This window comes from Amblyomma mixtum, chromosome 8, assembly GCF_055824585.1.
Source record: "Amblyomma mixtum isolate Tamu chromosome 8, ASM5582458v1, whole genome shotgun sequence".
NCBI lineage: Eukaryota > Metazoa > Arthropoda > Arachnida > Ixodida > Ixodidae > Amblyomma > Amblyomma mixtum.
This window is the reverse complement of record NC_143019.1, coordinates 41,368,453-41,382,824: the sequence shown is the minus strand read 5'-3', so window position 1 is coordinate 41,382,824 and position 14,372 is coordinate 41,368,453. Positions and strand designations below refer to the sequence as shown.

The 14,372-nt window shown below is 44.6% G+C and overlaps 1 protein-coding gene across 1 annotated transcript; it reads right to left on the bottom strand.

The window, feature by feature from the left end:
- Window positions 1-1,794: 1,794 nt before the first annotated feature.
- Window positions 1,795-13,219, bottom strand: LOC149332243 (endothelin-converting enzyme-like 1). The gene is made up of 7 exons (XM_089557492.1): window positions 13,112-13,219; window positions 12,236-12,412; window positions 8,792-8,954; window positions 4,923-5,234; window positions 3,934-4,131; window positions 2,544-2,773; window positions 1,795-1,863 (listed from the first exon to the last, which is right to left on the bottom strand). The coding sequence occupies exons 1-7, from the start codon at window positions 13,217-13,219 to the stop codon at window positions 1,795-1,797; spliced, it is 1,257 nt and encodes a 418-aa protein (XP_089413618.1).
- Between the last annotated feature and the right edge of the window lie 1,153 nt (window positions 13,220-14,372).

Below are 14,372 nucleotides of genomic sequence, written 5' to 3'. Positions count from 1 at the left end.
ATACGTTGCGGTTCCATGGCTGCACATCAGCTAGCTTTATCTTAAGTACAGCCCTCCCATCCAATTTGTGTGAATCGAGAGTATGATCTCGTAACCTGATCTGTCAATTTGAACATATAAATTTGTTAACCTGAAACACTAAACGTTAAAAATCAGAAGAAAGAAAGGCGTCGGATGGTAACGTTCCGTCCTTTCGCGGTGCACGGATGGAAAATCTCACGTTTCCACGGAAGGGGCCAACGTTTAGGTCGTCTTATCTTCCTCGGCATTAGGTCCCGTGAATGGGAGCTTTGCACTGAGGTAAACTGCCCTCTTAGTACTCTAGCCGTGGCAACCTCCTTCTAATTAACTGATCAAGTTAGGTTGCAACAAAACTCGAATCAGCGTTATTGGAAGCGGAAACGAAGCTGAAGAAGGACCTAAACCAGACGACCCAGGGTCCAAACTTGCGGAGACACAAAGCTACAGACGCTACGCCCCGTGGCTTTCGTTCTTTTCCAGGAAGAACTGTCGGCAAACTCTAGCTCATGATAAGCTCAGTTACGTCTGTAAAGTTTTACTGCACAGACGGGTTAGAAATATCACACTCCAGCATCATCAGCTTGTGCCGCAAGCTGCCGCCGGTGGGAAATCGATCACAGAGGGGGGTTAAAATATTAATGGAGGCCTCGTTCTTTGATGCGCATGTATGTTTAAATATCGAGCACGCCAGTCTTCGAATCGGCAGGTGGGCGGGTGTTGCCACGGCTTGACGTTCGGTAATTTTAACACAGTCGATAGACACTTTTAGTTGGCCGTACGTAACGGGCTTACGTACGCAACGCTCACTACGTTGCGTACGGCACGAATGGCGCGTCCATGACACTTTTAGTTAGCCGTACGTTAGCGTCCTTCCGAGTGGACGTACCAAGCGCATCCTAAAATTCTCCGCTGTGCTTCTCCGCGCCATCTGGCGCAAGAAATGATAACTGATGTTTGAAAAGTTCTTGACATCAGCCAAGCCAAGCCTCTCGCCAATCCTCCTCCAGCCGTTCTCGCTGTTTTGTTTTCTCGTGGTCGTGATCAGGTTGTGATTCTCGTGTGCTCCGCGGCTACCACAGCAGCTATCGAAATGCCGAGAAGCATTTAATTACTGGTAACGAAGCTGGCTGCATCGCGAGTCTTTTTTTTTTGTTCCAAGAAAAACTATGCAAGCAGAAGAAAATGAAATAATTGACTAAAAGCCAGAGAAGTCCTCCGCCAGGTGTCGTTGCTACGAGGTAAACACGGTTAGGCCTACAGCTTGAAAATCACCAAATTATCTTAAAAACAGGGGCTAGTTATCGCTTATACTTCTGCGTGTGGGCGAGAGTGTGCGAAATAAAAGCGAACCGCTACCATTTGAGCGAGCTATCCCGTCGGAGATTGTAGCGGCGACATGTATTTATTTTGAAGCGGGCGAGCTGGGCGCCGCCATCTTGTCAACGCAACCCGTAACGTGCCCGTAGCGTACGCACGCAACGACACGATGCTTGCGTACGTACGCAAGTGGCCCAGCGGTACGGAACGTTCTGCGCATGCGCACTCGCGACCCGCAACGTTCCTGCGTACGTAACGCCGTTCCGTACGGCCAACTAAAAGTGTCTGATGTCTCATGCGTGGCAGATAATCGGCGCGAAAACGAAAACTCCAAGAAAATCTGCCGGAAACTATCCTAACTATATTCAGGAGCAGGCTCATGGTCGTATGCTTTCTGGGATACGCTAGTCTGTAGATATTGGTTAGTTTGGTTTATGGAGATTCCACGCCCCAAGGCTACTCATCGCCAGTAGATATGACGCGGCGGTTGTGCATGTTTGCGGCTCGATAAAAGTCTTTGGAAAGCTACAAGCAACATGAACGCCAAAGGCCCCATAAAAGCTCTATAAGTGCTTTGACGAATCAGTTCAAAAGAAAGGAGTTATAATAGTAAACAATGCGATGCCTATTTGATAAGCTGGAACAAGTATTTTTAATGGGCCTCTGAAGGAAATGGCTCAGGCTTCATTCGTTCCTGGAGTGATATTACAGGTACGCAAGAGGGCTAGCTCTCAAGGAAGCGACAAAGACTGTCTAACCGAGAGGAAGAAAATGGTTTATTTTTTAAGACAGAGTTTCTAAATTAACGAATGGTTCGCAGAAAGCCGCAAGAAAACTAGTAGCTCTGTGGCAATTAAAAAGAAATCTTAGTCTATAAACTGTTCATAGACATCTGTCAATAAAGTCTACACACTGTCTATAGACAAATTCTAGAGAATAGTCTATAGGCAATACAAATCCGCAAGGCGGCCTACAGACAATATATAGATTTATTGCCGTACACTTTTAGTAGACTTTTGTCTACAGACTATGAATAGACAAAAATAAATATCTTTAGGAAGAAAATAAAGTCTATAAGAAGTCTATAGACTGTCTAGAGACCATTTTTATAAGGGTCGATTTCACAGCTCTTGGTCTCTTGGTCTTTCGTGCAATATCTTCCCTTGATCAGCCTATAAAGAGCACGCATACATTGGAAGGCGTACCTGTCCCAGACCTCCGTAGTTCATTGAAGGAGGACCGTTGTTGAAGAAGAACGGCGGCTGCAGGAGAGCGGCATAGATGTTGATGGTGTGTTCCACGGGATCGTAGGCCGCGTTGGCCTCCGTGACATTGAATTTCGCGCTGATATTACCGCTGAATTCTCGGGTCGTCAGCAGTCGAAGCGACTCCAAGTACGATTCAAAGAAATTTGCGCCGACATTGGGGAAGTCCGCTGCAGTGTCGACCAAAGAAAAATGAGCATTGTTATGTTACTCATAGCGTAAGTAAAATTATTTGCTCACAAGCAGCATATATGAACTTGTAATTTAAAGTGCTTAAGTAAGGTATTACTGTGACGGGCCGGCAAGCCGAAGGACATGCAGTGCAACATGAGTGAAGATGAACGATTGATTTTAATTATTTTTTTTAAGGAACGAAACAGTGCAACTAAAACGAAGGACCAAGAAAAAGAGAGACACGAACACATGCTGTTCTTGGTCCTTCGTTTTAGTTGCGCTGTTTCGTTCCTTAAAGATGCAATACCAACTCGCCCACTATGCTATGTTGCTACAAGTGATTTTAATTGCCGGTGGGCCGCTATCGCAGGGCCTCAACAAACAGGAAAGACATTCGTTCAGATAGACAATGCAACCTTCTTCAGAGTTGCCTAATTTCATCTTCTCGTTCAATAGTGCGAAAGTACTATTCCGACGGGTAAACCCCGAGCAAGAGCTTGCGATGTTTGTGGGTTTGTGCCGAGTGAAATAAAAAAATAAAAATAAATCCAATAAATATCCGCTACTGGGATTGGAGTCAGCGGCGGCGTGAGCAGATGCGCTTCGCTGGCCACTGCACGAGAGCACTGATATCGCCGCAGCCGATCACGTCTCGTGTTAAACTGCACCACGCTTCCGCGCTGTGCATTGCACATCGCCTTCTCCATCAACTAACACTAGCTACTTGAGCTGTGGAGGGGTAGTGACACAGAGATGAGCGCTGCATGCGTTGACGTTAACAACACCGCTGCAGAAAGGCGGCACTGGAGCATAGGCTGCCGATGTACAATGGGCAAATTGGCGTCAACGATGAAAACATTGAAGACGCTCATAATAGGCTCCTTGGGCCAGCGGACACATCATTCATACTTTCAAGTACATGCTGGTGGTGTCCACTTACAAAAAACTTACTTCGCAGAATATTTTGTGGCTGGAAATATTAAACCACCAGCCACTTTTTTTTTAAAGTGATTCTGCCCATCGTCTTCCTTACAGTAAGCATCAACTATATTCGTGAATTAACAAGTCTGTCACTCTCCATTTCTAAAGTAACATATTAGGAGAACACTGATATTAGCAGTAACGCAGCGACGCTACTGCATGGTGGATAGCTCACCGTAGAAGGCCTCCACCAGAGACTCTTTGTCGAGGCCTTCAGGAAAGCCTACGGTGAATCGGAGGTGCTTCGCCTTGTCAGACATTATGCACCAAGCGTCTCCCTGGATCCAGTCCGTCCCCTCAATCTTCGCCTCCAGAGCTTCTATCATGTCCGTGGTTAACCAGTGGGCAGACCCCAGTGCACTCTCAGGAACGACTGCCAGGGGCAAGTCCGTTGGAAGAAGACAGCGCCGTCAGCATGGTATATGTCCCAACAGGCCTATTTCCTTTCTTCACGGCTAGGAGTTTGTAACGCTTTTGAAGCAGCTTCGCATTCGATTGTAACTGTTAAGCAATCGGGATAACTGAGATTTGGCGTAAGTTGCTAGAAGAGTGCCCACCGCACAGCGGGAAGAGTGCCCACCGGGTTGTAAGCAGTGTGATTTCTAGACTACAGCCTAGATAAAAAATCGAAACCAAAACAGAAAAAAATGTCAGGGTTTTAACTTGACTAAACCTATTACAGTGCGAAAGCATTCCCGAATCACCAATGTCCAATTTTGGCAATGACCTAGGCCAAATATTGAGGTCACTATCGTGTCGGTCACGCTAAATTATGGTTGGACATCGATTTTAGTCCAAATCGGCCAAGGCCTCTACGTTCGCTATTATTTATGGAAACTACATGTGCATGGCCAAAAAAAATCTGTGATGTATTTGTTTGGAATGTTCTCAAACAAAGAAGATAGTGCAAAGGGTTTTACAACCCTCACTAAGGCAGCCTAATATCAAACACAGCTACCTGACTTCAACTAGCACTAGCACAAAAATCCTGCCTAAGATGTGATGGGATACGGCATCATTAGCTACAGACGTGATTCGATACAGGCTGCATCTATACGCCACAAAAAAGTCGCATAGGTGAGTAATAACTGCTTAGAGCGCAGCGGCAACATTCTATGCTTCCTGAGGAGATATATCGGCCAAAGTGCAGCAAGTGATACGCACAGTGGCTGAAGTATCGCTGAGAGGCGGCCAGCGCCATGACATTGGAGACTGCGTCGTAGCAGAAATCGCTGACGGCTCCTCGCTGATGCCCATATTTCTTCTCAGCCAGCAAGGTCATCTTCTGGCCGTCAGCAAAAGGTAGAAGCTTGTGTAACAGGGTCCATGCCACCAGTAGCCGTGAGTCATCGCGCCGGAGGCGGGCGTTGTCCATTAACAGTTCCATTAATCCGGTGGCGTTGTCCCGAATAGACACTGCGTCTCTGGCTTTGAACGCGAATCCCGTGTATTGCGTGATGAGGCTTTCCCAGTGTTCTAGAGAAGAAGCATGGTCAGAAGAATACTTTAGTAGTTCGTTTCAAATGAACTGTGCGATAGGCTTGTATTAAAAAACACAGGAGAGCCTCCTATACTGCACTTAACTAGAAGCTAAAAAAACTGGGCCACTTGTGAACTAGCAATGAGATGCGTTTGGACTTCAAAGGTTCGTACGCACCGTTATCTTTGAAGCCATACCATTTTATGTGTCGCAAAATGCACGCAGTGGGGATCTTAAGGTACACTGGCAACACAGAATCGCAGATGTCGCCGCGCAAATCATTTTGGCCAATTCGTACCGATTTCTTGCTAATTTTTAAGGGCTCCGACACCGTAACGAACCGATTGGTACGAATCCCGCGCTTAAAGAGATATGCAGGACTCAAGGGTCAACACTTGAACCGCTGTTCTATATTTATGAAACGTTCACAGGGCAAGCGGGGGAAGGGGGGCAGCTGAGTCATATCGCCATGAAATCATGACCATAATTTAAATATTTCGTCTTGAATTTGAAAAAAAAGTTGTTCGCAGCAGAGTGCGTTAGAGAATAGGTTAGTTTAGAAAAACAAATATTTAAATATGCTTGTAATTTGTTAACTTTTTTGCCACACATGACCCGAGGAAAGCCCTTCATATAGGAAAACTGAAAGAGATCGTTGCTTTAGGACGCATTTAATGTTACACAATTTAAAAATAAATTCGTTGTTTTGCTGCCACGGCTACTTAAAAATTTTTCTTGTTCGAGATAAAGTCCAAAAATTGAGCATAGTAAGTATTAGTGTGCGAATATTCGAAATTTGCGAATAGTGAGTCGAATATTCTCCTATTTGATTTGAACCTATTTGTCCCTATTCGAACGAATAAACAGGGCATGTTCAAAATGATTCGAATCGAATTACTTGTCAAGTTTGCGAGTAGTTTGGGAATAATTGGCTCGAAGTTCGAATGGTACGCTGCATTTTCCTCGGTGACTACATCAAAACCAGGCCCCACTTACATGTCGCACAGCATTCTACCGTGATCAGTAAGCGCGAAATGAAAGATTAATGCCGCGACACACTCATGTGGTGGCGTTCATGCTCGAAGACCAGGCGATGAAGCAGGGCTCTGACAGGTTTAGCCAACTAATGAATCCCGCCTTGATCGATCCCGGAATCCATGACTCATACGTATCTCTTGCCCATCTAATCTGCCAATAAGTGGCTCGAGTTAATTCGTTGTCCTCTCAGTTGCCAAGATGCGATTTGATTATACGTATGGGATGGCAGGCGTAGTTAATTTGTCTTTCGTGTTCCTTGGTGCAGATCAATGTTGCGTATTTTGTACAACTGTAGCTACATCTCGAACTTCAGTCGCCGTAATAATAGCGCCTTAGCGCTTGGTGTTTCGAACGAGTATGCCAATACTATGCATTTATAAACGAGCGCCCATAAAAGAGTGCTACGCACCTTCAGAAATGGTACCTATTGTGAAGCGGCCAAGTTCTCCAACCGTTGTCCAAATAGGAAATATCGAGGATGTCCGGACTGCTAGCATGAACACTTGGACTGCAGCGCAGCAAAGGCGAAATGAGTAAAACAATTCACACATAACCAAACACAGCGTAGTAAACAGCAAAACGTTAGGCAGCGGTTCAACCCTGCGCGACGAATTTTACGTAGCGAATGCCAAAAGCGGCTTGCAGCAATATTCGAAGACGTAGTTCACTATACGTGCGCTCCTCAGCGCACTCACCTTCCTCCATAGCGTCTAAGTCAAGCGCACAGCTCTGGCTATATATACCGCACACCTGACGTCACAACTGTGAACTGAATCGCATCACACAACGTGATTACCACATGGCTTTCTCACTGCCTCTGCCGACAGCTTGCAAGGTCACGATTGAATGTCATACATGGAATGTGAAATTTCAAAATCGAAGTTCACGCTGAAATTCCAAGGTCAAAGATCAAAAGTCGAACGTCAAGGTCAAAGTCGAAGGTCAAAGCTGAGGGCTAAGTGGACCACACATGGTTATGTATACGCTCGTGTCGAAATGCGTCCCAGCTATAGTAGTGCAGCTTTCGCTACCAAAGGAGAACAGAACTTGAGCACAAACCGCCCTACTTGAACACGGCCAACCACCATGGCATGTAATCTCTGTGGAGCAAAACGCCGGTGAAAAAGTCCTTTTCACAAAATATTATCTTTCGTTCAACAGATGAACTACTAGAAGCCAGCTAAAAGACGTAAAGAGGCGCTGAAACCATCGGTGAAACCGAGCAGTCATGAGGACGTTAGCTAACCCAAACCGAAGACCTGTTGCTGTGGTCGCTCTTATGTCGTTCATGTATGACTCGTATAAGAGATCTCTAAGTTTCCAGTAACTCCATTTCTTTTTGGCATCTTGTCGTCTTTTCGTTATCATGCCATTAAACTTATTTATTGTCATTTTATTTGTAGTTCCACCTGTGATAACGGGTAAAAACATCTAAAAAGCGGCCATGCGATCGTCAGCAAAATGACGTCCTTATCTTCGCGAAATCAGGTATGTCGGTAGATTCTTACACCGTGGTCGGTAGCCGGCTCCTGTACGGTGGCATATACTAGTTCACCGCACCTCCATTCAACTATCTTAGCTTGACCCCACCCCCACTGTATGCTAGCAAACGGGCTCGAGTAGTAACGAAACTTCGATTTTTTTCATTCGTTCAGCGTGAACAAACCACTGTACAGCGCCCTCTTCCTTTCGAATTTAACTTACTATTTAGTCTGGGGTAAGACCAGAACCACTAACATCCCAAAACTTTCTTTTTATTGCTTAGATAGGAGTGCGTGCTGTTAGTAATTCTTTTGACGCAGATATGCAGCCGCTTTTCAGCGCCCTCCCCCTTACAACCGGGTTCCACCTTCCATCACACTATTTTATTTCATTACTGTGAGAAAACAGAACCGTTATTTTCTTAGCACTTAGACGTACTGACAACGAATTCTGGCAGCTACAATATACGTCACAGAGAAATATGGTGCGTTTCTAAAACACGCACCAACTACGGCCATGAAATGTCGCGTAACACACTGCCTACTTTATTAAACTCATTAGGAACTCAACAGAAACCCATTCATTTTTTTAATGGCCTCATTTTGCATTTTTCTATAAAATATTTGTGTTACTGTCGAATACACTCATTCCAAAGAATATTCAAACTTTTTTCTTGCTATACTTGTAAATAACTTAATTATGCCGGATAATGTTTCGTTTTTATCATTTTCTACTATAAAAAAACCTTTCTCTCCCTGCATCTCTTCTTGTATCATCTCCTCTTGTATTCTATAGCGTCTTTTTTCACGTGTATGTATTTTATATTGTAATGTTTAATAATGCATTTTCTTCCGTTTATCCATCGCTGTACCTATGTATTTGCTACATTCAACAACGTGACAGTTTTATAGAGGCTACAGGCCCCATTCAAGCCTAATTCTTTTGCCTTTTTGTTTGTGCTCCTCTCATCTGTAGATTTACCGGTTCAAGTTAACTTGAAAGTGAAAGAAAAGAGCAGCATAGCGATACCCACCGATCACTTCGGCATGGACGATGCGCCTAGCGAGTGCCACAGAGTTCAGGCTGTTACTATACACTGTGTCCAAGTCATTCGAGTAGGATTCCACCAACTGCTCGTCACTGTTATGCTTGTGCCGATTCAGGATCCACTCCTCGTCCTCTACGTTGACGCTGATCTGCGGCAGTGCGGTGATGTCGGTTAAAGCTCAAGTTTTTGTATCTTACCTCTACTCACACTTCAGCGGCTTGAAAACCAACAAACCTCCAGATTGACAGCCCATTAGCCGACCTCACTGCAGTCCTGCTATGGGTACAGGGAATCGCCTGATTAGCGTTCTCTGCTTCTATTGACAAGTGGCACAGAACAAGTTCAGTTGAGATCGGTAAAATGTCCCGAACAGTCTAAAAACTTCTCAGTTTGTTACCACAAAAAGATAGTTTTGAGGTTTGCGATTTCAGTGAACTAACTCCCTTTGGAAGGTCTTCCGAATGAATGTTCTTGCTCCTTTTAAGGAGTATTTTTACGCACCTAGGAAACAAGCTCTAGATATAAGGAGATTGTCATGCCCCTGTCACTGCACTCTATGTAATAGCGACGCCCTCCTGGGGCTCCAATCATTAGCAGTAAATATTAGCGCAGTGATCAGAATTGCGCTAGAGTCATATGAGAAAGCTTCGGGAAGAAACGAATGTTCCTCCTCACCTGGATATATAGCGCGGCATGCGAAAATCGTTATTTTCACATATATATTCAGTTCGAGCAGGTTCGAAACTAAATGTCCCTCGGAGGGTGTACGCTGAGAAACAGGCTGTTGAAGGCAGCACTACACGATACGGCCCAGCTTCAGAGTTTTATTTTTAAAACGTTACTGACGCAGGTGAAAAGCAAGATGGCCTCTACTTTTCGTAATAGAACATCAGGATCGCTTCGGGCTATTACTACCGTATACTTATCTTGTGGACACATCGTCAAACTTTTGTGAATTCATCTAAAGTCGATAAAACGAAAAACCAATCACGATGGTTCAGTGTGCGATGTGAGATTCATTGACAGCCGTTTAAGTATTTTGATTTAACGCTATATTTAGACAACGAAAGCCACAGCGGCATGCGTTTTGGTTCGTTTATAAAGCCATACCGTCGCCATACCGTTCTCCTGCCATGCTAACTATCTTACAGGTGGTTACCGTTTTAGCCACCCCTTTGTTATGCATTCGTGCCTTGTCGCCATAGCCTCCCCATTCCACCTACGGTTACCATCCTACAGGTGGTTACCGTGGCAACCGCCCTCTGGTTGCGTCGATAACAACTACTACTGCTATTACTGCTACTACTACAATTGAAGGAAATGCGGGAAACAGGCAATTAACAGTACTCGCTGTATAAGACTGCAAAGCTATGAACACTATACGCTCTAGGGCGCACTTCACAAAGCTAGCGCTGCAAGACCAGCAGTCTTTACATATCAAGACGTACGCAAAGCCAACCTCCTAATAAAAAAATCGTCAATGCCAGAAGCTGAGCACGCAGATTCATTTCCTTGGACTGGTCAAACCAGTTGGCAAAGCGGCTGCTAGAATGCGGAAACCATTATTATCATCATCGTCAATCTAACGATTTCTTAACGTTACACTTATCAATTTTGTTTTCAATAGCTAACTGCGATGTCCTAAATTTAAGTTCGCCGTTTTTTTTTTATTAAACTTCACGTTTTTGCCCTATATGTGACCACCGGTAAGATGCGGCTGTTATATATAGTTATCGTGAGACAGATTGGTAAACTCGCATTCATGATCTAGCAATGGCTGCCGAATGCACTGCATCTAATTCTAATTCTCCTAATTATTTCAATTTCATCGTCCAGGCCAACGGTCTTTACTTGCCCTACGATTTCCAACGCTTCGATTCGTATCATAAACTGCCGATTCCTACCTAGACTGCTGAAGATCGCATTAGTTTTGTGCATAATAATTTTTGACTTGCCGTTCCCTGAAGCATGCCATGTCCTCGATCGTGTTCCCAATTTGGCCCGTGTTACCTAACAATGCAATATAAGCAGCAAATCGCAGGCCGCTAATGTAGCCTTCATTAAATTTTTTGCCCAGTTCTTCCCAGTCCACGGCTTTTAATATTCCTGTACACTCACGATAGTAGCGTTAAACGGATCATTTACTCCTGCCTGACATGCTTCCTTATTGGGATTTCATTCACTGTTTATACAGAGGACTACGGTAGCTCCGCAGCCGCAATAGATATTTTCTAGTGTTTTTATGTATGCTGCTTTACACCCTGGTTTCGTATTGCCTGCATCACTGCTGAGGTGTCAAATGTAATCAGATACTTTTTTCCCAATCTATGAAGATTATAAATGGGGGAGGGGGTATATATTCTGTATAGCTGTTTCACGAGAATCGTGATGTTAATATGTATCATCTTTTGTCGAGTAGTCATTACGAAACTAGCCTGGTCACTCGGTCGATTGAAGTCTACGGTTGCTCTGATTTTATTAGCGATCACCTTAGTAACTACATTGTAGGCAACGGGCGGTAAGCAGATCTGTCTGAAATTTTTTATGTCCTTAACATCCCTTTCCTTATAGATTAAGATAATGTTAGCTTTCAAGGCTTTCTGTACTGCTTCTTTTGTTACTGACGGGATGTTTAATTCCTCAAAACCTTGGACTCAGTCATTATCGTCCTGATTAATTAGGGGATTGTATAGATCAGTGAAAAACTCCTGGGCAACTATGACTACGTTATCTATGTTGAAAATGAGTATTGAAGTTACCTTCCTTCTCTCATAGCGCATACATTTTATTTCTGACAATGCATAGAATTCTTTTGACCGCCTTTAGGTTGCCTGCGTATTTTAGAGCTTGTTCGATTCTCTGGATATTATACCGAATTCTGTTCTCTTACACTTTTACCATAACTTTGACAGCTTCTCCAGTTAGATTCTATCCTTGCCGTTAGAAACTTTCCCGCTGTAGCGTTTCTCAATCAGATCTTTCATCTGAGAAATTTCAGCACGTGGAAATATAGAACATCAATGGCTGTATTGAAAAACATCTTAGGATACCACAAGCGCAAAGCGTACCGAAATGATCTGTGTAGAGAGAACCGTCTCGAACGGAAGTATTACGCGTACGCGACAGCGTATACAGCTCGTTCGGGCCGAAAAGCCGTCGGTGTCGTAGTAATTGTGAGAAGCGCACGTAGGGAAAAAGATGCTCCAAAACCGCAGAAGAAAGCACTAGAGTGCAATAATGTTTTCCTTTGCTTCCTTCAAGAATGTAGTTTAGATTTGGCGAAACTCTATTCTATATAGAGACCGCGACTTTATACAAAGTTCAATGCCTTTCAAGCAAGCGCAAGTACGTTGAAATAAAAGGAATGATTGTGGAATTTCAAATCTATGCTGTCTTCGTAATCGTGTCTCAGTACAGACAGGTACGTACTTCCAATGTCTTTCGAGTTGTACGGGGCACCTTGTAGGAGCCAAATTTTACGTATGTTGGGAAGCCGTATTCTAAGGATAGCCCCACTATCCGTTCCATGACGTCAAAGTTCGGGTCCGGGGTCATGTCCGGCATATCGAGGCCGAGCATGGACAGGAAATGCTTTAGCGATTGCATCTGCAAGGAAGGTAGGAGAATAAATTCATAAACAATGGGTTACCATGAAGGTATGGTGTAACAGATATGGTATGGTATTTGAGGTTTTGCATTTCGGAACTGCGTCTGGGCTTTTGCAGGCGCCGTAGGAGAAACCGGAGAAGTATTCTCTCTGCCTTGGCTTCTATAGCGTGCACTCATGTTGCAAAGCACGTAGGCACTTTAGCATTTCGTTTTGTTTGAAACGCGTATACATATCAGCCCTAGCGTAATCACGGAAAGCTTAGCTTGAAAATGCGATGGCCTTCTCGGACAAAAATTTTAAGCTTGACATGGACAGCTAGAAATTAGAAATTTTTATCTCACAGCATCCGTAAACTCTGGTCTCGCGCTTCGCCCTAGAGGGGGCAAATGAGCAATAACTTCGTCAAGTTAGGCCTGTTTATTCCATCAAGCCTCAAATATCAACCTGGAAAACAAATTGCGTTCACATTTTTTTGTAACGTATACTAGTTTGGCCGCGGCAGAAATTAATGAACTGCACTGCATAATAGGCGAGGAAACATTTCTGATGTCAAAATCGATGAGGCTCCAAACTGGCAGTATTTTAGTACATCAGAAAATTTTAGGTGTCGCTTTCGGGCCGTGCGACTAATTTTGACGCCGCGCTAATTTTAGCATTGCGAGAGAAATTATGGCGCCCCATACAGAGGGCCATACCTCGCAGTGGCTTGCGCCGGTTCCGAGGCGGACACATGCCTGGAACAAGCCTGCCGCTTTTTCCGCCGCACTCTGGCCTGTCGGTGGCACCTTGGTGGAGGCGAGCATGGCCTCGATGGTGATGCGTGTACTCTCGGTTTGCTGATAGGAGAAAGGAAGCAACATTGATATCGACAGTCGATTTCTCTTCGGACCCCTCAGGCATGAAGGAGCTATTTTTGATGCGTTCAAATGGGGGTTCATGTAGCTTAGGTTTAATTAACATAATTATTTAGCATTTTAAACTCAACACTAATCCAAGTCCATCAACTAACACAGTTAAAAGACAGGCGCTTTCGTTGGTAGTCCGGCTTTCTTCTTATCTTTTCTTTCACAGCAGCGCACACGGTGATATGTGGGCTTTACCGTCCCGAAGCAACACATGGGCTATGGGGATGTTGTAGTGGAGGACTTCGGATTAATTTTGAACACCTGGGGTTCTTTAAGGTGCAGTGACAATGCCTAGCACACGGGAGCCTTCAGTTTTGTGTCTACCGAAAAGCAGTCCCAGCTGCTGGGATTGAAACCCCGGCTCACTAGCCGAGCCCTGTAACCACTGAGCCACAGCGGTTGGGTACAGGGCACAGGACACATGAGCACGTATTTGAAAACCCGGAGGAATCATTGGCTCATTCTCCTCTTACGATAGAATAGGGATCACGTTCACATGCGCAACCCTCGAATGCATTCAGAAAAGGAGGACCATGAGTAAGTCCCCTTCGACTGTAGTACAGAGGAAAGCCCCTGCTGATTTCAGCACGTCAAACTAGACTGAGGATATAAAGGAGAAAGCAGCAACCCATCAACTTGAAGCCAGACCAGTAACTTCTTGAATTATGTCGGGCGTAAACTGTTCTCAATATTCGACCACGTTGGACTGGGTAATGTTTTGTTAGTTTTTGCGCCGAATACCTTTTAAACTGCGTTATGAGAGGCGTGGTTTAAACTAGGGCGCGCTGAAATCTTTCCGGCCGACAGGAACTTGTGGAATAACTGCAGGTTGGGCTAGTTGGTGTAGATTCATAATGATGGTTCAATAGCACAAACACACACAGACCAAGAAAGAGACAAGACACACACACCAGCGCTGGTGTGTGTGTCTTGTTATCTCTTGGTGTGCGTGTGTTTGCGCTGTAGAACCATCATTAAGAATTGGTTAGGAAGCTAGCATTTGCCATAGGCAGCGGGAGAATATGAACTCACCATCCAAATGGTGCCACGT